General features: G+C 37.0%; 1 protein-coding gene across 4 annotated transcripts in view; it reads left to right on the forward strand.

The window, feature by feature from the left end:
• The window catches only part of PTPRZ1 (protein tyrosine phosphatase receptor type Z1), a 177055-nt gene that overhangs the window by 104038 nt on the left and 48629 nt on the right, over positions 1 to 24388 (forward strand). For all 4 annotated transcript variants that reach the window (XM_044246457.1, XM_044246458.1, XM_044246459.1 and 1 more), the window contains exons 7-11: positions 3606 to 3763; positions 3916 to 4066; positions 13504 to 13688; positions 15194 to 15320; positions 22619 to 22665. In XM_044246457.1, coding sequence (XP_044102392.1) covers positions 3606 to 3763; positions 3916 to 4066; positions 13504 to 13688; positions 15194 to 15320; positions 22619 to 22665 — 668 coding nt within the window. The remainder of the gene's footprint in view (positions 1 to 3605; positions 3764 to 3915; positions 4067 to 13503; positions 13689 to 15193; positions 15321 to 22618; positions 22666 to 24388) is intronic.

Raw genomic sequence — 24388 nt, forward strand, 5'->3', positions numbered from 1 at the left:
CCTGATGCGGGGTCCTATCCCAGGACTCTGAGATCATGACCTGAGCTGAAGGCAGAGGCTTTAACCCTCTGAGCCATCCAGGTGCCCCTGTAAATGACATTTTAAAATGAAGGTACAAAACAGTTAGCATTTCAAGAAAATTCTCTATTTCACTATCCTTATTCAGGTCTCACCTCTCCCTTTTTCTGGCCCTTAGCTTTCCTGGTGTCATTTCATTTCCCGCCTAATTTAACAGTGAGTCAATGTTTGGGTCCTTACTTAATTAGTATTCTCCACATCCACATTTCCACAGAACATTTGTAGAATAAATTTTGTCTTCCGCAGAAAAAAGAAACAATTGTAGCCACTGATGATTAAGGAGGTTATTTAATCACAACATTTTTCACATATTAAAAGCATAAATCTGAAAATGGGAAACATTCACATATTAAAAATATTTTTCTCAGTTTCAGGGAACTTGAATCCAAGTCTGAATTCTGATCATCTCAGGTTGATATTAAAAAGAGAGGGGGACATACTTTTGGAAGTTACTAATTAATCCATGAAATGGAGCATAATCTGAATTTTCTAATGGATTAAAATTAGATTTAAGTTGTATATACACGACATTATCAACTCGGCCAAGCAGATTTTTAAATTCAGACTGAAAGCAGTTATCTATAATTTTAATTATTACCAGCATCCCCCCTTCAAGAGTTTCTGGATTGTAGAAAAATGGAATTTTTCTTTTCTTTGAGGCTTTCTGGATATGTCCAATCTTCATGGAGTTTAGAGCTGAAATAGACTATTAAAATAATATAGGCAGGTTACTTTACTTTATAATATAGAAAGTGGATTCAAAAAGACTAATATATCCCAAAGGCTTTCCTCTACTTTGGGGTTTCAACGCTGGCTGCAGGGTTAAATCAACAGGGGATGCTTTCTTGAAAATGTAAATGCCCGGGCCCTACTGCAGGAGATTTAAATTAATATGGTCTGGGGTGGCGTCTGGAACACTGATTTGTTGTTCTGTTTTGTTTTGTTTTGTTTTTTAAATCTCCCCAGATTATTCGAATAGGGATGAAAGTGTTAACCTGCAGGGGGGTCTGGAATTTCTCAGTTCTTGTCTTCTTGAGGGAAAGAATTCAGTCAAGAGACCCGAGAGAGTTTTGAAGTAGCAAAGTTTTGTTTTTCACTTCGCAAAAATCGACAGTACACCCCTGAGGCAGAGGAGCGGGCTGACCCGAGGATGGGTGGAAATGCGCTGAGTTTCTCACTGTGTTCTTCTATGGGGGTTATCTGGGCTCCTCACTCCCTCCCGTCTCATCATTATCCGTCCACCCTTGGACCCTACTTGGTTTCCTCTGCTCCCACTTTTCCCCACAATTTAGTCATTTTCCCCTGAGCGCCCAAGCTCAACCCTGGACCGCAATGCAAAGGATATTATAATGGTATTATAATAGCGTCAGGGTTCCCAGCGGAGGCGGTCTTTCGGAAGTGCGCATGCTCCAAGTTGAGGCGGGCCCTGTAGCAGGTGTGTCCTGCTTATCAGTCTGTGCAGCAGAGCGGGAGGGGTTGGTGTGCGAGGGGTGGGGTGGTTCCCTGGGGGGAGGAGACCCCTCCTGGTCAGGACTAACTGCCCACTCTAACAGAACTGCTCTGCACGGTGCCGCCCGCTAAAGCTAGATTAAATTGGATTCAGAGACTACTTCTTAATGACTTAAGTCTCCTGGAGGGAACAGAGGACATGCATTGGGCTAGATAGAACAGGAAAACGAGTTACACCCAGATCTCCCGGCAAGCTGATTGCTGCTGATACGAGTGAGGGCTGGTGTACAAAAAGCTAAGTGGCGAGGACAGTGCTTTTGAAAAGTCCCTTGGGAGAAGTCCAAAAGCAAATACGGGACGACTCAAGGAGAAAGACTGTTTCACAGTGTAAGGCCACATGGCCTTCGTAGGAAAGCTCTACTAATTTTTTAATAGGGATTTTCTATTCTGGATATAAGATAGAAAATAAATATTATCTATAAATAAAATCTATTTATTATCCTATATATTGTATCCAGAAGATGCTTTCCACTCTTTATCTTACCATTTATTCCCTTAATAGTAGCTGTTGATAAACAGATCTTAATTATCATGTATTAAAGTTTGTCACTTTTCTCTTTACGATGAACACTTTTTGTGTGCCATTTCAGAAATCTCAGCCTACCTTATGGTTATAAAAAGAATTTTCTGTTTTCCTCTAAAAGCTTTAATATTCTGTTCACGTTTAAATCTGCAATCTATTTAGAACTCACTGTTTTTACCTTGTGAAGTAGGGAACCATGATTCTCTTTTTTCCGTAAGGATATCCAATTGATATATCACTGTTTACTGAAAAGGCCCTCCATTCCAACTACATAATAATTTCTCCTGTCCTAAATCAAGTGACCATATAGGTATGGGTCTGGGTTCCCTATTCTCTTTCATTAATCTCTTTGTCTATCTTTGCATGAATATTTCATTATCATGATCTCTATAGTTTTATGTAACAGATCTTCCTACCTCTCATGAAAGTTCTCCAATTACTTTGCTATTGCTCAAGATTGTCTTAACTTTTATTTCCATTACCATTCAAATTTTAAAATCAGCATGTCAGTAAATACACACACATACGTACATGTACAAAAGTCTCTGGGATTTTGATAAGATTTGTTGACTCCATAAATCAAATTGGGGACAATCAACACCTTCACGATACTAAATCTTCCTATCTTGGCATTTCCTATCATTTTAAGGTTTTTTCTAATTCTTTCAAGAAAATTTCATAATTTTCAATCTAGATGTTGTACACGTCATTTGTTAGATTTACTTGTATTTGATATTTTGTTGTTATGAGATATATTGTTTTAAATTTAATTTTTTACTGATTGATATTGGTACATAGAGATATAATTAATTTTGGTATATTGATCTTATGTACAGTGACTTTACTAAATAAATTTACTAATTCTAAGCCTGTAAATTCTTTTCAGTATTTTACATGCACAATCACGTATTTGTAAAATACAATGGTATCATTTCATCATATCCAATCTTTATGACTTTTTTCTTTTTCTTACTATACTGTGCTGGCCCAGTCCTCCAGTTCAGTGTTAATTAGAAATGGTGATAGCAGGATTTTTTGTTTGTTTGTTTCATTCTATATCTCTAGGGGGAGACCTTGCCCAATAAGTCATTTTTAAATACATCATTTATTATAGGCTTTGGAAGATAATCTTCACCAGAATAAGGTTTTATTTTTGTTTTCCTCAAACTGATATTAAGTCTTCTCAAATGATTTTACTGTATCTATCAAGATGGTTATATGATTTCTGAATATCTTTTTTTCTGAATATCTTTTATATTGAAAATAATCTCTCCAGCCTCTTGCTAGTGTAAAGTTGAAACATTTAACCCTATACATATAAGGAAATTCAGAATATGTTGGTTTTATCACTATTTTTGAATATATCTAAAATATTCTTAAAATTTCATTTATTAAATTTATAACAAACCCGATGTCTCTGTTTCATAGAAGCTTTGAACTTCTAAGTTCCAGTATTGAGATTCCATCTGAGATATATGTTGTTACTTCTTTGTAGGGAAACAGGCTGCATTAGATCCCTTCGTATTGCTGAACCTTCTACCAAACTCAACCGACAAGTATTACACTTACAATGGCTCATTGACATCACCTCCCTGCACAGACACTGTTGACTGGATTATTTTTAAAGATACAGTTAGCATCTCTGAAAGCCAGGTAATCTTGGAATTTCAAACAAATGCAGGAATTTGAAGCAATTTAAAAATAATTATTTTCTAAGCTTTACTACTGAGTATCTATTTTAAAGCATTTACAGATCCCTTTGAAGCAGATACGTTAAATTGTATGTTAAATGATCTTTTTTCCAGTTGGCTGTTTTTTGTGAAGTTCTTACAATGCAACAGTCTGGTTATGTCATGCTGATGGACTACTTACAAAATAATTTTCGAGAACAACAATACAAGTTCTCTAGGCAGGTGTTTTCCTCATATACTGGAAAGGAAGAGATTCATGAAGCAGGTATGTATTGAAATATAATTTTTCTACTACTTTTATAGATTCAGTGTTATAGGAAGTAATTGCAAAATAATGGAAAATATACAAGACTTGGATTTTTAGAAATATTTTATTATTAGCTTTATAGCTTTAGGTAAGCTATTTTACTTCTCTGAATCTCAGTTACCACATTTATAAAATAACATTTGAAAACAGCTGTTCTGGGGCACCTGGGTGGCTCAGTCCGCAAAGTGACCTTCTGCTCAGGTCCTGATGCAGGGTCCAGACACTAAAACCTGCATTGTGGGATCAACCCTCACAGTGAGCAACCTGCTTCTCCTTCTCCCTCTGACCTTCCCCGCTCCTCGTGCTCTCTTTCTCACTCTGCTCTCTCTCTCTCAAATAAATAAACAAAATCCTCTAAAAACATTTAAAAATAGAAATAAAAACAACTGTTCTTGGGGCGCCTGGGTGGCTCTCTCACTTAAGCGTCCCACTTTTGTTCTGGCTCAAGTCATGATCTCAGGGTCGTGAGACTGAGCCCAACGGTGGGGTCTGCACTCATGCAGCCTGCTTGGGATTCTGAATGAATGAATGAATGAATGAATAAATAAATAAATAAATAAAGCAAGCAAGCTGTTCTTCCCCACACATATAACCCCATTTTGCAGGTGAGAAATACTGAGATTCAGTAAGGAAAGTGATTTTTTAAAACACACAGTAATAGATGGCAAAGCCGCATACGCCAACTTCCAAATTCACGTTATGGTGTTTGTGCTAGAGCTCTAGGAAATGAAAGAATAAGGGGCTGAGGTGCGCAGAGTTTGGGGAGATCACTTCTGCTTGGGGTGGGCAAGAGCCTGTCTGAGAGAACGACATTTGAGCTGAGTTCTGACGCATGATTGGGGTTTTAAAGCCTCATCTTTATGTGGGCAGCTCTGAGGGGAGAGCGTAGCACGCAGCAGTGATTGAAAGCAAACACACTGAATCGTTAATGAATAAAAAGGGAGTCATTCCTTCAGTTTTTCTTCAGGGGAAAAGAAGTTTGTTAGGCCCAAGCATTGGAGAGGACACGAGGGGCTAGTCTCCACACTGCCCTCTGTGTCTTTTGAAGTTGACCCACAGTCAGAAGCCTTTGAAAATGTCCAGACGACACGATCAGATGCATCTACTGACTTCTCCTTTTTGGTTTACACGGAGCGTGTACTGGTTGATGAAAGAAATAGGCGAAGTGGCCTTCGCTTTGTGGACTTGAAATATTTCCAAGGACATGGGCTTCTTTGATCTCAGCTGTACAGTGAATTCTTGGCCATCTATAATATTAATCTAATAGTCATCTGCTTTTGAAGATTAGCTTTAAAACAGCATGCTTTTATTATTTCAATGTAATGTTTGTGAGAATTATTTATCCTTTAACAACAACAACAAAACAGAGCACAAGATAACAGGGATGACTAAGCTACATTTAACATGACCATAAATTTCTAATTGAATTGTCTCAAAGTGAAGAAATTTCATTGTATTTCTACCAGCAATACTAAATACTATAACATTCTGTCTGGTAAATAATAGACAATTGTTTAGGGGAAAAAAAAAACCCAGCTACACTTAATTATCTCCTTTTAGAAAATATAGTAGATCAAGTAGCAAATGAAATAAGTTTGTTTGTTGTTGTTTTTTTTTAGATTTTTATTCATTTATTTGACAGACAGAGATCACAAGCAGGCAGAGAGAGAGGAATGGAAGCAGGCTCCCCACTGAGCAGAGAGCCCAATGTGGGGCTGGATCCCAGAATCCTGGGATCATGACCTGAGCCGAAGGCAGAGGCTTAACCTAATGAGCCACCCAGGTGCCCCGAAATAAATATTTTTATTTTCTATGTACTTTTGTCAATTGTATTTCATTAAAACTCTTCAATGGCTTTCCACTGACTCTAGAATGAAATCCAAACCATTCAACATTGCCTGTTCCTGCAGAGCACTTCCTAGTCAGGCTTAATTCTCTGCCATGAGCTTCCTATTCTTGTACCGAATGAACTGTCTGATGTCCTCTGAAGATGGATGACCAGCATCTCCCACGTTACATATTACATGCTATTTCCTTGCCACGGCATATTCTTCCCATCTGTCTCCACTTGCTTGCCTCCTCCTCGTTCTTCGAGACTCAAGCAGGCTTTGCATCACCGAGTCTATCTCTGAGTCTGTCTGAGACCATCTCTGAGTCTATCTCCATCCTCATCAAAAGGGATGGGCACTCATGAAGGTCATGGCCACAGAGTACAAAGTCAGTGATGCTCGTCTGGTGTCATGTCATGTTCTGTGCATCTGAAGTGCATAGCATTTGCCACAGTATGACAATTGTCCATCTACTTACTCGTCTCCTCCATTGGACACTAAGCCCTGTGGAAGATGTAAATAAGTCTTTACCTCCACTGAGGAGCTAACATAAGGCTCTCATTCACCAAATACTCACTGAATGATGGAAAGAATCCATTTTCATATAATAAAAACATAGCAGGGGTGCCTGGGTAGCTCAGTTGGTAGGGCGTGCAACTCAGTCTCAGGGACTTGAGTTCAAGGCTCACATTAGTCATGAAGCCTACCTTAAAAAAAAAGAAAAAGAAAAGACATTGGCTTTTTTCACAAACTGGAACTATTAAATTCTTAGTTTTCCCATCCTGAGTATTTGCATTCAAGAAATCTTTATTATCTTGTGCCATGGGTATATTATGATGGTTTTCTTCTTAATAGACACATTATCCCACTTCTACTTTTGGGGACTAAATTTGAGAATAAAAATTAAGGAATTGTGTTTATGTTCAGGATTTAATCTTTATTAAATTTAATATGAAAATAAGTTTTTACTACATGAACATTATTAAAAAGGCATGAAACACAGAAAAACACACAGGAAAAAATTAAAATTCCCTGTAATGTCACCACTCAGACCTAACCACTCTAAGGATTTTGGTGAATATCCTTCTAGGACTTTCTCTTAAATCAAAAATATATTCTTCTATCTCACAGAAATGAGACTTATTACCTATATGTTTGTTGATTTTTTTTTTACTCGATGATACAAATATATTATGCACCATTCTTAATTTTGTGTAGTATTCCATTGTATGGTCATAAGAATTTACTCAACCAGTTCCTCAATTTTGAGGACACTCAAGTTTTATTTATATAGTTTGATTTTATAAATATCTAGCATCCTCATTTTGACTGGGAGTGAAGGGGTGACATGAAAATTGTCACAATTCAGCCTTCAGTAAATACATTGTGGAAAAATATAGTTTGCAAAAAAACATTGCAAATAATTGCAAAAACCGTGTGAGGTCTGTATGTCTATGTAAGCTTCTTGAGGGTAGAGATTAAGCCTTATTCATTTTTGTATAGCAGGAACTCAATGAACCCAATGTTCCTGTATAGCAGGAACTCAATGAGTGTTTGGAAATGAATGCATATTTTACCAGCACTTCAGTCCTCTATTTTTGCATTTTTTAAAAAGATTTTATTTATTTATTTGAGAGAGAGACAGTGAGAAAGAGCATGAGAGAGGAGAAGGTCAGAGGAAGAAGCAGACTCCCTGTGGAGCAGGGAGCCTAATGTGGGATTCGATCCCAGGACTCTGGGATCATGACCTGAGCTGAAGGCAGTCACCTACCCAACTGAGCCACCTAGGCGCCCCTATTTTTGCATTTTTATGTAGAGCTGCCATTTATTAGAGACATTTCTTTTTGGCATGATGGAATGGACACTGACCATTCTAAGAATCACAGAATTTAACAGATTTAACAGAACCTTAAAGGAGTTAGTAAAAACTGTCTTTTAGATAATGAGGAGCATGTGTGAATCATCATAAAAACACAGCATGAGGGGCGCCTGGGTGGCTCAGTGGGTTAAAGCCTCTGCCTTCAGCTCGGGTCATGATCCCAGGGTGGTGGGATCGAGCGCCGCATCGGGCTCTCTGCTCGGCGGGGGGCCTGCTTTCCCCTCTCTCTCTGCCTGCCTCTCTTCTACTTGTAATCTCTGTCTGTCAAATAAATGAATAAAATCTTTAAAAAAACACACACACACACATACACACACAGCATGAGTGTAAAGTAGGTGAAGTTCAAGGTCATCCCATATTTCCCAGGCACCAGATGCTTTCCTGCAGCCTTCTTAGCAAGCCTCTCCCACTAAGAAGCAAGGACATCCTGCAGCACAGCAGGGAAGACTCTGGGTTTTGAAGTCTGGTAGACTTCTGATGTCAAACCTTGCTGGTCAGTGTTTATTCGTTAAATAAAATTTGTCAAGTTATAGGACGCCTGGGTGGCTCAGTGGGTTAAGCATCTGACTCTTGATTTTGGTTGTGGTCTTGATCTCTGGGTCGTGAGATTGAGGCCCCCGCTTCGGGTTCAGCGCTCAGAAGGGAGTCTGCTTAAGCTGTCTCCCTCTCCCACCACACCTCCCCCCTGCTCAGGCACATGCACTCAAATACATAAATAAAGTATTAAAAAATTGTCAAGTTACTTCACCTATAAAATTAGAGTTAAAAAGGCCACTTTGTTGTGAAGTTTAAGTGGGCTAAAGTTTGCAAAGCAGTACAGTCCCTTAAACATAATGTGTCCCAGACTTAGAGCTACTATTAATATAGTGTGTGTATATACACACTTGTGTGTGTGTGCACATACATATGGGGGCAAGCAATCACAGCAAGTTGGGGGTGCCATTCCGTTTTCCATGTTTAAGGCTTTTGCTTGTTGAATAAAATCATAAATGCAGTTCAGATCTCATTTGCTAGCCTTGCAATATATTCAATGCAAATTTTCTTTTTCTTTTTCAAGATTTTATTTATTTGTTCATGAGACAGAGAGAGGGGGGAAGAAGCAGGCTTCCCACTGAACAGGGAGCCTGATGCGGGACTCGATTCCAGGACCCCGGGATCATGACCTGAGTCAAAGGCAGACACTTAACCATCTGAGCCACCTAGGTGCCCCAGTGCAAACTTTCTTTAAAAAAAAAAAAAAAAAAATATATATATATATATATATATATATATATATAATGCTTTTCAAGACAGATTTGCATGAAAGAGTGTCCCTGAAGCCTAATATTGTATTTGAGCTGTGAGAAATTTTCTGTACTTTCCTGAAAAATGTCATGATGAATTAAACATCAGTAGACTCACCTTCTTGAAGGTCAGTAATTTTAAGGAGCATTCGTTAAGGTCACGTGAATGTTAACACTGTGCTTCAACTACATGCAGAAAAGCGACCTGAAGATTATTTACTTCTTAGACGGTTGTGTATTTTGTTAATGAAGTTACAATGTGTCCCTAGAAAAGACTGACTGAATTAGGTAGAGTCTGAAAGATTCCTTTTGGCTACTTGTCTAAAGTGAGTAATGCAGTCATTGAGAGGTACAGATCAGTGGCGGATCATTTCTAATTATTGTTTTTAACATTTGTGGCAATGTTTACATGTAGTTTCATTAAGATCTGCTGCTCCCTGAGGGGAAATCACAGCCTTAATATTGGTTTTCTTCTGAGTCTGTAAATCTTCAAGTTCTTTGTAACAAAATCATCAAAACACCTGTCTCAGTATTTTTTGAAGTAAGGCTCGTCCGCCTCAAAGGAGGATATGGTGGGTTTATCAGTGTGTATCACAGAGTTCTTTTGTCATGGGCTGTGTTGAACTGCACCAAACGTCTGCTCATTGGGAACTAACTGGGTAAAATCTAGTGACATCTTAGGTAATTATGACCTTTTCTCTGCCACTCCCCAAGAATCACCATTTAGTCTTTTCAGCTGCATCCACAGTCTAACCCTTAGTCCATGGAGCTAAGGCTGGACCTTCTCCATCAGGCAATCTGTCCTTCCTCTAAACCAGGCACTTAGAACAGCAAAGGCAGAAGGAGACTTGTTGTCTCCGAGCTTGGCCATCAGCATCAACTTTTGTGCTTGGCTGAGAGACTTGTCACAGCTGGAGTTGTCTATACTCTCTGCATCTGTATTTCTCCTTCTTTATTTTCCTTTTCTTTTTCCACTTTTTCCTTTTCCCTTTTAACACTCAGTGCTTCAGTCTTTGGTACTCGCTCTGCAGGTCTTGTGTGTTCCTCTGTGCGGTGCATTCACTCTCCATTTAAGCTCATGGAAATCGTGAGAAAACACATGACCTGGTATCAGCTGCAAGTGTGTGAAGCTTTTACAACTCTAAGTGGCAAAAACGTGTAATTTTGAAAGCACAGCCAAACTAGGTCTCAATTCCATATTTCTTTTATAAGTTTCTTTTGCATTCTTTTAGAAGGGGGTCTAGGACATAGAAACTCAAAGCACCCATTACATTTAATAGCTTACTAAATTTAAAGGTTAGCAGCTGTCATAGGAATGAGTTTCCTAAAGGCAAGAACAGTGCCATCTTTATTTGTATGTCCAGAGTGCCTGGAACCAAGGAGATGAGTATTGAATGTTAAAAATCGGGTTTGAAGTCAGAGCACTTTTAGCTCCCTTAAAAAGAAAACTACATCCTCGTTCTTTCCATGTGAGCAGACTTTGCATTTGTACTGAGTCACTTACTTGTATTCTGTGTGACTTGACATGGACCCCAGATTTGTCACAGCCTGGCTCATTGCCAAGGGCTGCAGGAACCAGATTCTCCTTCTTGGCCAGTGTTCTTGAAAGAATCCATCACTGTGATCCAGATCACGTGCAGCTTGTGGAAAGGAATCGGGCATGGGATTCAGTCCTAAAGAAAGAAATGAGGACTCAGTATGGATCTGAACTCCCCATAATCAAGGAAATTATTTTTTTGTTACTGTCTTATTATATCACTCAGTAGCTTGTATTTGGTGTCTGAGTAAATGTTGATCTGGAAAACCCTTCCTTGATTTTCAGTCCAGATGATGTGATGTATAGACTATATATCCTTCTAATTTGATAAGCAAATTTTAATAAGAAATATATAAGGTAAACCTGGAAAATTTAGTGCAAATTAATAACTTATTCCATGGTCATTACCCACTTTTTTGTATGAACACCAAGTAGTGTATATGAAATGAACTAGATTATTATTTAAAAAATCTATTCCTACCTTATACAAAGGCAGCCCTTTGGCAAGATCATAAACAATATACAGAAGTACAGGTTTTTCTCTTGAATACATTCTGAAGTATATTATCTTTTTTCTGGAAGATCCCTATTTCAGCTAGCATCTAAAAGATAAAATTCAGCTGCCATTTTATAACATGTTGCTAAAAGCTATTGATTACCACAAAAGAAACATCTAAAAAAGTAAATTTCTCATTAAAATGTGAAGTCTCAACTATTAAACAAATTACCTGTAAGCTCTAACATATTTATAAAGCAGAAAGCTAAGGAATAATAACTCAATGACAAGGAAATACAAGTTTCTTTTTAAAGCCCTACTTTATATTAATGCTGATTCTTAAAATTTGAAACATCTGCTGATTTCAACTATTAAGGCGAAATAAACACAGACATCCCACCAAAGTAATTTTCTGATAATTAGGCAGCAGTCCTTTGGGTATTTTTGCAGCTAATAATTTTATATTTTCTCGAGAGATTTTTGCTTTGTGTGCATGCATAAAACTTTAATGCATTTTAGGATAGTTTCATTTGGGGGGAAGAGAATAGTTCCCTTTAAATCATTCCTACTCACTAAAAAGAGGGATTGACTTTTGTAGGACAAAATCTACAAATGATATTGTCCAGAATTGCTTTCAACCTTCTAAAAATGAGCACGGGGTTCATTAGAAGCAAGATTGAGGCAATCCTGTTCCTCCAATGATATAGCTCACATGAGTAGCGAGCTCACTTTTGAGATGCTCGATGATCTTCTGCCATCTGGTGGCCACCAAAGAAGGGCCACTGGACAGAGTGACGACGATGTAGTCTAGACCTAAATTAGAATGCATTTTCTTATTCTACATTCATGCCTCTTGATGAATTCATGTTTTTGGAGAATTGTCCTCTTACTCCGAAAGGAACACCTCACCCTAAATCCTTAATAAACAAACTAAAAAACCCGTAGTTTTTACGGTGAATAGTCCTATCTCTAATTCATATAAGATTATACATGTATTATTTAAAGTATATATATTTATATTTTTCTGGGACATTTATATACCATTGCTAGCATAGCATACATAGGCTAAAATTCCTATTATTAAATACTGTAGATACAATTTAAGTTTCAAATGACGAGGTCACTTGTTAGTTTTGGCTGCCCTCTTGTGTTCACAAGCGAAACTACAAGTTAGTATAGACAAAAGGCTTTTCGGTCCCATTCTGATGATGCTGTTGCAATATTTTCACTGAGTCTTTAGCAGTTGACCATTGGTTGACTTAGGTTAACTGCATGGTCTCATGTAGTGTCTTTGTAACTTCAGGCATCTCCTAGAAACAAAGCTTAGACTCTGTGAGCATATCAATCTTTAGCTTTAGAGAACTTTCTCCCTCTCTTTTGCAAATTTATCTGGTCTATGAAAAGATAATACTTATTGATTTGCTCCATTAGCACAATATCATAAAATTTTATAATTTTCATCTTCATAATTAGCCCAAATTACCACATTATGAATGTATTTCAGAAAGTATCAGAATACTCTTTTTGATGGTATTAAATCTTTGGCATGATTCCCAGGATGGGCTTGAATTTGCTGTAAGAAGTCCCTGAACGATTTTCAAAGTATTTTTTCAGATCAGTCAAAAAAATCTCCCAATTTCCTAAAATTAATTGCTTAATCTATTTAAAAATGCCAAAGTGGGATTTTTGTCCGCAGGTTCAAAACATTCAGAAAGGATAGTTTTAGTTGTTCTCATATGGTTTTCTCTGATAGAGAATTTTACATTATTTCCAGGATTTTGAAACAACATAATGTTTGGCAATAGACCCTGTGTTATAATTTTAAATTCTCTTCATCCTGATCCAAAGATACCTGTCAGGTACCAAACAAGAGAAATAAAAACATCATGAGATTGAAGATATCCTTTGAATTGGCACGCCAAATGTATTCAAGACAGTGTTCTAAACAATAGAGAAATAAAAAGCTGTGGCTCTTCTGTTTATAACCTGCTGCAAGACGCAGGACCTGTTCAAGAAAACATAATATAAGAGAACATGCAGTTAATGCAATGGTAGTGTTAAAGCAAAACATACAGTTGAAAATGACACAGCTCACTTCACACTGATCAGAGCATGTGAAGCCGGAGGGAACATTCGACCTAGACCTTTCCTGAATGGGAAGGTAGGAAGCAGATAAAGGAAGGAGGGAAGGAAGAAGTGTTTCAGATACACGAAATGGCATAAGCAAAAGCTCCATATTGGAGAAGTGTTAACTTTTCACCTTCTGTTAAAATAAAACACAAGAAATTTTCGTAGAATATGTGTTTTTACTTGTTAAAATGCTAGAGGCTGACATTGTAATAATAACTGTACTTTTTGTCTCTCTCTGAAGTCTGTAGTTCAGAACCAGAAAATGTTCAAGCTGACCCAGAGAATTATACCAGCCTCCTTGTTACATGGGAGAGACCTCGAGTAGTTTATGACACCATGATTGAGAAATTTGCGGTTCTGTACCAGCAGTTAGAGGGAGAAGACCAAACCAAGCATGAATTTTTGACAGATGGCTATCAAGACTTGGTAACTATGAAGATCAGTTGTTTCGTGTATTGATAACATTGTGGTTTAATTTCCATGGAAAGAACTTAGAAGACTTTAATTATATCGTGTACTGATAGCACTAGAATTTAATGTTCAAGGTAAAAATTAGAAATGATTACATATTGTTGCCCTAAACTTTGTGTGAAACTCTCCAGTGCAGAGGAGAGGAAGCAGAAACTATACTAAATTGGGTCAAAACTTACAGGGAATTACACTAGGTTCTTATTTGTCTTCAATTACAGAAAGGTCCCAGCTTTGCCAACAACAGCATTATAGAGTAGACACTTATACAAGACTTAGGACGTAGAGTTCATCTAGGGTAGTCTCTCTTTACAAATGAAGGGACTCAGAGAACAGTTAAATACCTTGACTATGATCTCGCAGTTGTGGAAATAATTGAACCTGGAAACTCAGTGCTCTGATACTGTCATATATCATTGCCCCACCATACTCTATCAGCACGAGAAAATAGAGTAGGGGACTCTTTGCATCAAATTCCCAAGTAACAGATGTGAAGTCAGTTGAGTCGGAACTTTTGGAATCTGAGGCAGATTCCAGAGGAATCTGATCCACTCCCTTCTCCTCTCCACCCATGCACACACACTAAAGAAAATAAACTACAGTATGAAACAGGTGAATCACTGTATTATACACCTGAAACTAACATTGTATATTAACTAACTGGAATTAAAATTAAAACTTTTTTAAAAAGTTCAGGTTCCTTCTGTGACCTGATTATCTCAGTATTAAACTTTGTCTTGATAGGGAAACATTGGCCATAGATTGGGGTCTAGTGGAGAACACCTTATCTGGGTATGGCCCTAGGAGAGCCCCAGTGCAGGCCAAAGGCTTTACTGAATTGTGCATTCACACAGCTGGAGTCCCACCAGGCCGAGGAACCTGCATTTAAACAAAAACTGTCCTTGATACCATGGTGTTGAATATTGTATGAAAAAAACTGATAAAATACCTAATGACTTTTTAATCCAGGTGTCTAGAACAGAGATATTATGAACTATGCATGTCATGCAATTTTGAGAATATGCGATTTTTTCATTTCACAATGATGTTAAGAAAATAATAATTCTATTACTGTTTGGCTTATATATTGTTATGATAAAGAGATAGATTAGTTTTTCATTGTATTTTTCACATTTGCCCTTTGCGAATGGTACATGTTTATTTGTCTAAGATATTAATTTGTAGTTTAGGGTACTCATTTAAGAATCTGATAAGTTCTAGTTAAAAATAAAACTTTCTAAAACTAAAATTGATTTTTCAAAAAAACAAACAAACAAAAGCCTAATTCGCAAATATCACAAGTTCAATTTAACAACATTGCATAGTTCTTCTTAGATTAATAAAATATATTTTCCGTTAACAGATGAGAAAATGTTTTCTAAATTCAGATGTCTGTTATGTTATGTCTGTTATGTCCTGTTGAGAATAATACATCAATATAACTACTGACATCTTTCTTTTAGGGTGCTATTCTCAATAATTTACTACCCAATATGAGTTATGTGCTTCAGATAGTAGCCATTTGCACTAATGGCTTATACGGAAAGTACAGTGACCAGCTTATTGTTGACATGCCTTCTGATGACCCAGGTAAGTCCCCTGTTATGCCTTTATATCTACATAAATTGAGGCTAGTTTAGTTATAGGATACAATGGTGCTTTATCTCTGAATTTATATTGTTTTGGCCAGAAGGCAAAATGATTTTTTTTTTTTTTTTTTGGTCTGGATCATCAGCTAATTTTTTGAAGCATGGAAACCATTTTCATTCAAAAGATCTGGTGCAGGACAATAAGTAAATTTATTCTAAATGTTGACGTTTTCCGTTTGTGAAATAAGAACAGCAAAATCTGTTGTTATGTCTGTAATGGTCATCAAGTGAAAATACCCATGTAAATATTAAGACTTTTATTTTGATAATGAAGAATTGATTTCATTTGTGTTCATTTCCTTTTTCAGCCCCCAAAGCATTTTGTAGTAAGTATATACGTGATCATAAGATCATGTGAGGTACTTTAACATATCTATACAAAACATCTAATAGTTTGTCTTGGGTCCTTTTTTTTTCTTTCTTTTTTTTAAATGATATGTGTATCTTAGGTATTTTCACCCACTTTCTATAATTCTGTGTGAAGGGGTTAGAGTGCTTTCCTCTTAGTTGGTTTGCCAGGATTGTTTCACAAAGCGAAGCAAACATGTTGCTTCTAATTGTATTTTATTTGCATGCATTTTTCTGCAAGTATTACGGGAAAATCTTTTGATCTAAAACCTTATGCGATAATTAAAGAAAGTGCAGACCATGATAATTTGACAATTTACGAATGTATATAATTAAAGCCTTCCTTTTGTTAGCATAAACAGTTTTACGGTAAGAGAATGGAATTATGTATGTATGTATATGTGTATATTTATATACATATAGACATCATGCTTATGCATATTCATAAATACATGCAAACGTGCATACACAAATGTAAATATTCTGTGGTCATCCCATCATACCATGAGTCAACTCACTGATATTTTTATAAATTTTTAATGGATGGTAATATATTAATTAAAGCCTATTCGAGTTTGATGTATTGAAGAAACACTGGTATGCTGATGAGCCTTTGTGGTCTCTATGATACAGCAAGGACTTTACTCCATTACAAGCTTGTTCATGGATTACCTCAACTGAGGTGTTCTCACTAGTTAAATTTTTAAGCTAAAGTATGTTTGTCAGAGCATTCGATGATAGATTATGTATCCTCCTAAACCGTAGGCTGCAAAACTTGCCCAGATATTTCCCAGATTAAAATGTGGATGGCTATTGAATATTACGACTGTCACGATGGCAGTGTCACTAAGGGTCTGCCTCATGACCTGGGTATAATGTATTGTTTTTATTTAGCATTGATTTTCAGAATGAGGTTATTGTTAAACAGAATGTGAGCTCTAAATCTTAAGGAAACTTGAGCACCCAGGTAATTGGCCCATTAGCAGTTATCCCATACGGTGCACCCCCCCTGGCTGTCCTCCCTCCCCAAAGTTCCCCACATGGATCCACCCAGAAAATGACGTGTTTAACAGAGCAACGTTGACTATATTGGGCCAATATCATATGTGAATTGATGAAATCTGGCGTATAAAAATCCCCCTGAATGCTGTTGTGTATTTTAGGGTATGAATTGTGTTAAATACATTCACTTAATTTGCTACTGTCATTTAATTATACCACTCTCATTTCTGTCCATAAAACAATTTCCCAGGAGTTTACAAAAAATAATTACTTCTAGCTATTTGTGGCATGTCTTTTGGACTCTATCCACTATGCCAGAATTTTAAACTTTAGGAATTTTTTTCTCTTTTTATGTTGGTGAGATGCTTATTGCATAAAGAAAAACAGACTGAATGTTTATTTTCTGCAGAAGTGATTTCTGAGTGCTCCTGTCTGACTGAGTCTCTATTGGCCCAAAGTACAACATCCTTGTATCATATGTTACATTTATATGTAATAACAAACATTGTAACTTGATTTCCATTTATTCAAATGCTGAGGACACTGTTGAGTCCTCAGATTTGAGGATTTATTATGAGATATGAATTTGGGCATACCATTTAATCTCCATGGATATCTCAGTCCCTTAAAGCATTTTGTACAGTAATGATGTTTTAGTAAAAGATAGTATTTGATTTGATGTTCCACTATGATATTCCTCTTCCAAGCTAATGTTAAAAACTTACATAGATTAGTCCTTAATTATTTCTACCAAAAAGCCCTCTGTCAAAAGCCAACTTACCCAATATTTGGGGTCTTCTTATTTTTCATAAAGAAAATATTTGTTCTTTTAGAACTCATTTTTCCTGATCTAAAAGGTGGTAATGGCATTTCAATTCATATATTTCTAATTTGTTATTAAAACTACATTATCTTAAATATTGTTTCTGTGGTAAATATATCACAGTAAAAATCTTGACCAAAGTACTATCTTGTGGTTTAGTGTGATGATACCTACAAGATTTGTGAGTTTTATGATTTATGTGGCTAATGGAGATATAGGTGGCCTTTGAGTTTGCTGCTTATTTCATCGTTTTTATTAGTACCATTTCATCCTGTTAATCATGTTGTTCATTAACTTAGTACTATTATAATGTATCCTATTGAATTAGTTATTATTATTTCAGATGATCTTTCTTCTAAATACTGTATGTAGTTTTTTGCTTTTGTTAAAAAGAAATGAAGGAGGTCATTTTATAGTTGCCTCATTCTTTTCAATGGTAGATTTCAAATATTTTAATCCATATCCATGAAAGAAAACTCAACCTTCCAAACTGTGAGTTTAACTTGGGCTAATTTGATTGTTGTTGTGCATTTTAATTACCCTTGTGTACCGCAATGTCACCATAAGACTAGTGGCCATGAAACATTACTACAAATTGCCATTTTCAAATACATGCATAAATTTATATTAAGAAACAATTTGATTTCGTCCAGGAAATCTTGTTAAGGTTAAACTGAAATGTATATTCTTTGTAGAAAATTATATTTATGAGTAAGTAATTCATAAACATTTATTTCATTATAACTAAAATAATTGTGTCATTTCTACATAGAGTTATTTATTATACAATTATAAAGGAAATTATTTAAGTACATGTTGTAGGGCCTTGATAATTGTGTGTGTCAAATTTAAATGCATGGTGAATTAGATCAACACATTTTTCTGATGTTGTGTGCTTTTCAGTCATATTATAGTTGTGTTTGTTCAGTCACTATACATCTGTCCTTGCTCTGCTGTACCATCCTGTGCTATGGGTGTTATTATATAATAATATTTGAAATCACAGTGTGAAGAGATTGCAGTCTACATTACTTTGCCCTTTTGCACTGTGAAACTTGGCTTCCTTGAATTAAATAAGCCTTGCCTGCCAACCGACGTCAGTGTTGCTTTTTTGTGTTATGGAATATTATTGTGTGACTAACATGTCCTTTTAGAAAACTTAACATTACATGTGCCTCCAAATCCAGAATGAACCAATTGCTTTTGTTCAGTTATCAACACTTACGTGAATTTTAAGTGTTCACTAGAAAGAAAAAATATTAACCATCTTTACTGTTGGACATTTTATAGCCTTCATGCAGTCTGTTTTGAGAACGTGAATGAGAAGACTGTAAACTAGTATAATTTTGAACAACGTAATGTATCAGTATTGCCTGAATCAGGTCAGTGGTTACTGAAACAGCAGCTGTTTGTGTGGAAGCAGCCGGCCAGAAGGCACCCAGTATGAGATCTTGTGCCCATCACCAGAACAACACCTTGTGTGCTGGGAACTCTCTGAGTTAGAAATATGGCCTCAGAATCTCCAGGAAGAGAGGAAACATTTTCTAAAATTATTTTATTTCCAAATTGTTCTGAAGAGGCCCAGGAGCAGATTTTTGGACTATAAGGGGGAAGAAGTATTCCAGGGCAACCCCAGAATTTTGGTCAATTTGAATAATCAAATTGGAAACCAAAACAAAGATCCTTCGAAGTGGGTTAATACTTACAGATATGAAGTCATCCACGCTTGGGGTATTTACCCATGAGAGTGCCATGAAGCAAAGAGGGACCCAAAGACTGCTTGGAGCCATACATTCTGCCCTAGGGCCTAAAGCAGGCCCAGAGGAAATGTCTCACTTCTTATAGGGGTGAACAGTAAAGCTAGTTTTTGTAGAACTCATTGATACTCTTCAGGGGGAATGACTGGGTAAAATCATGTATTCTAACTTATAAGAACCCAAATCCATATAGTCAGTTTGTGCTGTGGTGAAGGGATAAAAATAGATCCCGTGCAATGACATACTCTGAGAATATGGAAAGAAAAGGAAGTCAGTCCTTAATGTGGTAATTATATATACCCTACCCCAGCCTTGACAATCAGTAAGAATATGTTTTTGCCCATTAGAAATATGAAGTTAGGTAAACTTAGATCATGGTTTTGTTTGCTTGCTTGTTTTTTTTGTTTGTTTGGTTGGTTTTAGTTTTTTTTTTTTGTTTTTTTTTTAGATTTTATTTATTTATTCGACAGACAGAGATCACAAGTAGGCAGAGAGGCAGGCAGAGAAAGAGAGGGAGGGGGAAACAGACTCCCTGCTGAGCAGAGAGCCCGATGTGGGGCTCTATCCCAGAACCCTGGGATCATGACCTGAGCTGAAGGCAGAGGTTTTAACCCACTGAGCCACCCAGGTGCCCCATGCTTGCTTGTTTTTAATTTTTAAAACATTTCCTTAAGCATGTTGAAGAGAGTGGATTATCACTGAGACTTTTTTCCCCACAGAGACAAATTTTTTCCCCACAGAGAAAAATTGACAGTATCATATAAGTATCACTAGCAAATATTTGTTAAGACTTGCCCTTATAAAATATTTTAAAAGTACATGAAAAGGAAGCATTTCGGTAAAATTATGCATTGTGTTACAGGCTGAATTTGAAGGCTTTCATGTCCATGAACTTCTCTAATTGTAGTTTATAGAAAATCATATGAAGGTTCTTGTTTGTCTTTTACAGTTTCACCGCATCCATCCCGTCTTTAAACTCACCTATACTGATTTCCCTGGAGGTTATAGAGACACAAATGTTTAAAACTATTGAAGTCAGTTTAATTTTAAAACATAAAGAATAAAGAGCATGAAAAATAGAAAATGGAGAACATTAATGATCCGCATAAAGGATCCAAACTCTTTCATGGTTGGTTTTAACAAGAAAGAAAAAAAAAATAGAGTATTGAAATTTAACTCAGGGCTAAATTAACATTGTTCAGGGTAAGTAACTTTGAGATAGCCGAGGAGTCAAAGGTATTAATTTTATCTAACTTCTCTTGAGAGGGTGAATCACTTCTCAATTTTTCTTGACTTCTCTAAGTACAATCCATGCTTAGGACTACGTGATGGTCTTATATTTCTTGCTTTCTTTCTTTTTTTTCTTTCTTTTTTTTTTTTTTAGGGTCTTACATTTCTTAATGCCTAGAAATTTTCTGATAAAAATAAACTCAAAAAAGTCTGTGGAGTTTTTTTTTTTTTAACTTTTCTGTATGTATATTTTATTTTATTTTTTATTTTTTTATTATGTTCCATTAGCCAACATATAGTACATCATTAGTTTTTGATGTAGTGTTCAACAATTCATTAGCTGCATATAATACCCTGTGCTCATCACCACACGTGCCCTCTGTAATCCCCATCACCCTGTTACCCCATCCTCCCACTGCCTTCCCTCCCATAACCCTCAGTTTGGGTCCCGGAGTCTAAAGTCTCTCATGGTTTGTCTCCCTCTCTGATTTCTTCCCGTTCCATTTTCCCTCCCTTGCCCTGTGATCCTATTCCTTATGTTCCACATCTGAGTGAAACCAAATGATAATTGTCTCTTTCTGACTGACTGACTTCACTCCGCATAATCCCCTCCAGTCCCATCCATGTTGATACAAATGGTGGGTATTCATCCTTTCTGATCGCCGAGTAATACCCCATTGTGTATATGAACCACATCTTCTTTATCCATTCGTCTGTTGAAGGACGTCTGGGCTCCTTCCACAGTTTGGCTATTGTGGGGGGTAGGGGTGGGGATAAAGGAAAGAAAGGAAGCCTGTGTTACAAAACAGGCCTGGATGTGATCAACATTTCATGTTAATTCACTTTTGCCTTTGAAAACTTTAGAGCTTATGCATTTCCCGAGAGGATACTTAGAGGTATAAAGCCTAGAACAGAAGCAGCATTGGGATAGTGAAGAGCATGAATTTTGGAGATGGAGTGAGATACTTTAGAAGCTTTCTTGTAGTAATGCTCAGCTCAAGCTGAAGCCATTGCAGCCCGGATGAAGCGTGAGGAACAGTGCTTCTCCCGTGGGCCCCTCCGTAATTTGACATCAGGTCTAGATTCCTCGTTGGAGAGAGAACCAGCTCCTAATCTTTCCTCACATTTGCTGACAGGTTTTGTTTCAGGACTGAGATATCCATGTCCTGGGAATAGACTGATTCTGGTCATTGGGAACTGCAGGCTTGAACGATGCCGGCCAGTTGTGTTGTTTGCGTAGACAGCGCTACTGAGTTTCCGTGGGGAGGAGGACCTGGAGTGACTCTGGTCAGTCATTCCTGTCCATTTGGTGTGACACCCTGTGTACATATATATTAGCGTGAGCCCAGATTCACAGTAGTAAAGGAATCAAGTGACCCTCAACCAGAAGAGGAACTGAAGGAATAAGTAGCTGAACAAGAAAATAAATTGTGTCAATTCATTTTTGTTGTTGTTGTTAAGATTTTATTTATGTATTTGAGAGAAAGAGTGAGCGAATGAGAGAGAGAAAGAGCACACATGTAGGGGGAGAGGGAGAAGCAGGCTCCCCACCAAGCAGGGTGCCTGATACAGGGCCGGATCCCAGGATCCTGGGATCATGACCTGAGCTGAAAGCAGATGCTTAACTGACTGAGCCACCCAGGCACCCCTAAATCCTGTCAATTCTCTCCCTAATCCCTGGCATTGCCCGAACTATCAGCCCTGCTAAGGATGAAGCTCTACACTGATGAAAAATTATTTCAGTTTTTTATACTCAGTAATATCAGCCTGTCTGTCTCTCCCTTCTTAGCTTTACTCCCACACAGAGGGGAGAAGGAAGGAGAAGGGAGCTGGAGTCGAGGATAGAGATGAAGGTTTTGAATGCAGTTTCATATAGCTGTGTGTAATGGTGTGTTATGTAGTATTCAGTAGTATTGAAACCTAAAATCTGAAATTTTTATTTTTGGAGATTTTGTATTTTCAAAGCTAACAAGTCTTTTTTTTTTTCCTCTCTCTCTCTCCCCTTTCCATCCAAAGGTAAACCTGCAGGGTTGGAATTGTTGAATAAACATTTTAATAATTTTGTTTCTGATTTCGTAGAACTTGACCTCTTCCCTGAATTAATTGGAACTGAAGAAATAGTCAAGGTATTGTAACTATTTTTATATTAACATGTTATAAAATTAAAAAGTCTTTTTTCAGTTATTGGTTAAGTTTCAGATGTTGCATCAATCAAAGTTGGTGATGCATTATTCATAATACGGTTAGTTGCTGAGCTCTGTAGACGGCCACGTAATTGATACACACGATTCTTCCCTGGAAGAACTGGAAGAGACTTTGATAGAATCATAATAATAACAAAAAGTGATGATGATGAAAAAAATGAACTTTAAAGATAATTATAGCTATAAACTAGATCTATAATTTAGAATTTTTTCAGTGTTCAAGTTTTTCTGAAAGACTAATATTTAACCAGTTCTTAATATTTCTACAGATTATTTATAAATACTTTAATGATTGACAGATTGATAATAAGTATGAGCACAAATACAAGATGTATATGTTCTTTTGCCCATTCAATATAAATAATTGTGTTTGGATTATTCATCTGATGAGTGTCTGTTGCTAGCATAATGTCTTATATGTAGGTATTCAAGAATATTTATAAATTTTAACATCGCCTTAGTTTTTAAAATAGAGAAGATATGGTGGATGCACCTTCTGTTTCATCCTCAGCCAAAATGTACTGTTCATCCTAACTGAGATTGTATGTTAAATCCAGGTGCTATTCTTAACGTCGTATGAATGTATGCATATGTACACGTGTGCATGAGGTCACAGAGTGTGGTAACTAATGCTTCCATCTGGCAATAAATGGCAGTTAGATTTTGTTCTCACATGTATAATTGTCTCAATAATTTACATATCCTATGGCACTTCCCTCCTGCAAAGGATTATTTTACCAAAGTGAGCCATCTACCTTTCAACAAGAGTTCACAAAATTCAGCTAAGGGTATCCTTGTGTGTGTGTGTGTGTGCACGTGCATAGGTGTCTACCCAGAAATGATCACCAGGTTGCAGACGGCGAGCTTCTCATGGTATCTTCACATGGCAGAGAACAGAGCAGAAGAAGCAAGCTCTCTCATGATTCTGACTATAAGGACATTAATCCCGTTCATGAAGTCTCTACCCTTAAGACCTCACCTAATTTCAGTTACTTCCCAAAGGCCCCAGTTCTAATACCGCCACCTTGAGGGGTAGGATTTCAGCATACAGACTGGGGGGAGGGCATAAATGCTTCGTCCATAATACTAGTAACTACCATTGATTCATGCAGGCGTGAATGATGGAGGTTGACAGATTCCTGGAATGTATCTGTAATGGTCACTAAAACTGAATTTGGAAGGGAATAGTTTGGGGGATGTTTCTTAGATTGCCTTCAAATAAAAATGCATTACTTTGAGGGAAAAAGTATCTCCAGCATGATCAAGGCCTTACAGTAAAATTTTCTAAGTGGAAGCTGTGAAGAATAACGGGTGTGACACAGTTCAAAACCATAGTGGAAGAGAGATTCACAGTAACTCCGTAAGAAAATTTAGGGAGTATACATTAAAATATTTGTGGTTTCAGGTATGTATAAAGTAATCATAGAGAACGAATGATCTGTTCTTCTTGAAATGTTGACATGAGGTCACATGACTTCATAGGTAGCATTAATAAGTGGTGCATCATTTTCACCACATTCTTTTTTTTAAGACTTAGAGAAAGAGGGAGAGTGCGCATGCGCGAGTGGTGGCGGGGAGGGGCAGAGGGAGAGAGCGTCTTAGGCAGACTCCCCACTGAGCATAGAGCGTGGTATGGGGCTCGATT

Source organism: Neovison vison, chromosome 4, assembly GCF_020171115.1.
Source record: "Neovison vison isolate M4711 chromosome 4, ASM_NN_V1, whole genome shotgun sequence".
Lineage (NCBI taxonomy): Eukaryota > Metazoa > Chordata > Mammalia > Carnivora > Mustelidae > Neogale > Neogale vison.